This window comes from Octopus bimaculoides, chromosome 9 (assembly GCF_001194135.2).
Source record: "Octopus bimaculoides isolate UCB-OBI-ISO-001 chromosome 9, ASM119413v2, whole genome shotgun sequence".
Lineage (NCBI taxonomy): Eukaryota > Metazoa > Mollusca > Cephalopoda > Octopoda > Octopodidae > Octopus > Octopus bimaculoides.
This window is the reverse complement of record NC_068989.1, coordinates 1,559,372-1,561,871: the sequence shown is the minus strand read 5'-3', so window position 1 is coordinate 1,561,871 and position 2,500 is coordinate 1,559,372. Positions and strand designations below refer to the sequence as shown.

General features: G+C 35.6%; 1 protein-coding gene across 1 annotated transcript in view; it reads right to left on the bottom strand.

Annotated features, from left to right (window-relative positions):
• LOC106871228 (transcription factor 15) overlaps nucleotides 1-2,471 on the bottom strand; it is a 65,213-nt gene extending 62,742 nt beyond the window's left edge. The window contains exon 1 of the mRNA XM_052970345.1: nucleotides 1,135-2,471. Within this exon, the coding sequence (XP_052826305.1) occupies nucleotides 1,135-1,806 (672 nt within the window). The 5' untranslated portion in view covers nucleotides 1,807-2,471. The remainder of the gene's footprint in view (nucleotides 1-1,134) is intronic.
• Nucleotides 2,472-2,500: the final 29 nt, after the last annotated feature.

The window sequence follows — 2,500 nt, the reverse complement described above, 5'->3', positions numbered from 1 at the left end:
ACATATATATATATATACACACCATTTTATATTTAGCTAATCATGTGTAAGATGATTGTGAGGAAGCCTTTTTGTTTATATAGCAGTAATGAGCAAAGTTTTGTTGCATATTTGCTTATACACGCACGCGCATGCACAAATTCACACATCTATAGAGAGAAGGGTGAAATTGTGGGTTTATAATGTATAATTATAACGTAAATCTTTATTCTTTAACTTCGTTATCCTATTTCAGATTTTATATATAAAATTAACAAACATGTGCACACACACACAGACGCACAAACACGTATCAAAACTGGTCACAAATGGTTAATATTACAGCATACATTATTCAACAGACGATATTCACAGATATATAATACAAGGAATAATTATGTAACTTCTATGTGATCATGTGATCTGCTAGAAAGAGCAATCAAATCTTCCATAAATTACTATCATTTTTGAAAAACAAGACACGTTAGATGTTGCAGTTTGACATGCACTCAATCTGGGTAAAGGAATTTAAAAAAAAAGAAAGAAAGAAATGAACAACATGAAATGCTTATGGTTTATACCCTTTTGATCATGGATTGAGTGGAACACGGACAAGCTGAGCTTAACGAGAAGAGCAACAATGTTAAAGAGATGATAACTCATCCGACCGATGACGAAACACTTCCAAGTTGTAAACTGTTTCATAAAACAAGCAGCTTAGTCTCTTCTCGTTAATAGCATTGTTCTCATCCAATTAGAACTGGAAGAAATTAAAGTGTTGGGTTGCTCCAAGTGATTGTTGGCTTCCGATGTTTTTAGTGGATAAACACAAACAATTAAGAAATATTGTTAAAATTTTGATATTAATTTAGTTGTTCCGATAGGAATTGTGTGTGTATGTGTGGTGAGTGTGGGAATGTCCATGTGTGTGTTTGTGTGCATGTCTATCTGTGTGTGTGTGTGTATTATAACACTGGGGTTTTTTTTTAAAGTTATTTTTTAAACAAAATATGCAAAAGAATTAATTGTCAAACCACCAAAATCAGAAATGTTTTACTGTTAAAAACCAATGTAGAGACAATGATGGTAATTAAATTTCTATTCCTACACAAGTTAGAAATTATCAATCAATAAGCAATAAAAAACGCCACTTACCGGTCGATTCCTGGAAGCACTTAAACAAAATGTACACACTGGTTTTGGCATATCATGTCCTCTTATCATTGCTTGGTGTTTAATACAAGGCTGATCGATACTGTTCGATCCCACCATTAATACAGTGTTCAGATGAGCAATATAACTGGTTGCCAGTCGCAAAGTCTCGATTTTCGATAATTTGCGATCGGCTGGTTCTGTTGGGATTAATGTTCGAAGTGTAACAAAAGCTGTGTTCACACTGTGTGTGCGGTCACGTTCCCTGGCGTTAGCAGCCATTCGTTGTCGTGGAATCTGCGAAGTTGGAGGTATAACTGTGGCCGGAGAAGAGGGCCCGTGAGACGTAGGTGAGGTTTTGCGCTTACGATTCACTTTAGGTCCACTGTTGTTGTTGTTCTTCTTACTCCCGTGGGTTGTAGCACTACTGCGACGACTAACACTGCACGAGTCCTCTGTAGACCAGGAACTTTCGCTACAATCTGACAGGCTGCAGCCAGCCGATTCCTGATGCTGTATCGGCACTGCCAAATCGTCTTCCCCAACTTTCGTTTTCTTGTGACAAGGCTCGTTGTAGACTGGACGTAGATTGTCTCCCATATCCAGACAAACATTCAATTGAGTAGGGTAGCGCGGGGAACGTGCTTGAAGGCCGTTCTGGGAGGTGTGGCGCATCGGCCAGAACAGTCAGACACCGTTCTGGGCGGCCCAATTCGAACAGACATAAACAAGCGCAGCGACTTCCAGCCTTTCTTTAGGAGTGGAATTTTGATATTGCTGCTAATAATGATAATAATAATAATATAGTAATGATAATAATAATAATAATAATAATAATAATAATAATAGTAAAGCCGAATTCTTTTCTTTTTTTTTCTTCTGTATGTGTACGCACGCTCGGTAAATTAATCCTTGTCAGCCTTTACGAGTCAATAATTAAATACTAATTAATTATTAAATAGATTAATGAAGAAGAAAAAAAAAACGAGCTATAAGTAATAAATGTGTAAACTGGTTCTACATATTCCAACCAGTTTTAGAGTGAGAGCGAGGAACGTAACACTGATTAAGGAAGGGAATACAATGAGACAAACCAAATAAATAAAAAATCAGACATATTCACACAATTACACATACTTAACTCTATCAGGGTTCGGTAGAAGAGGCGAGAAGTCGTTCAAAAGTAGAGAGATTATCTCGATTATTCTTTACTAAGACAACATTTCGAAGGAGGATTTAAATTACATTTAAAAATAAAAACACAGAAATATTAAATGAACTTGACCAAAATCGAATCTACTGTTTTAGATGTTAGGTTATTTTTTCCTTCAAAAAGAAAAAGATATAATATAATAATTAATATATATAT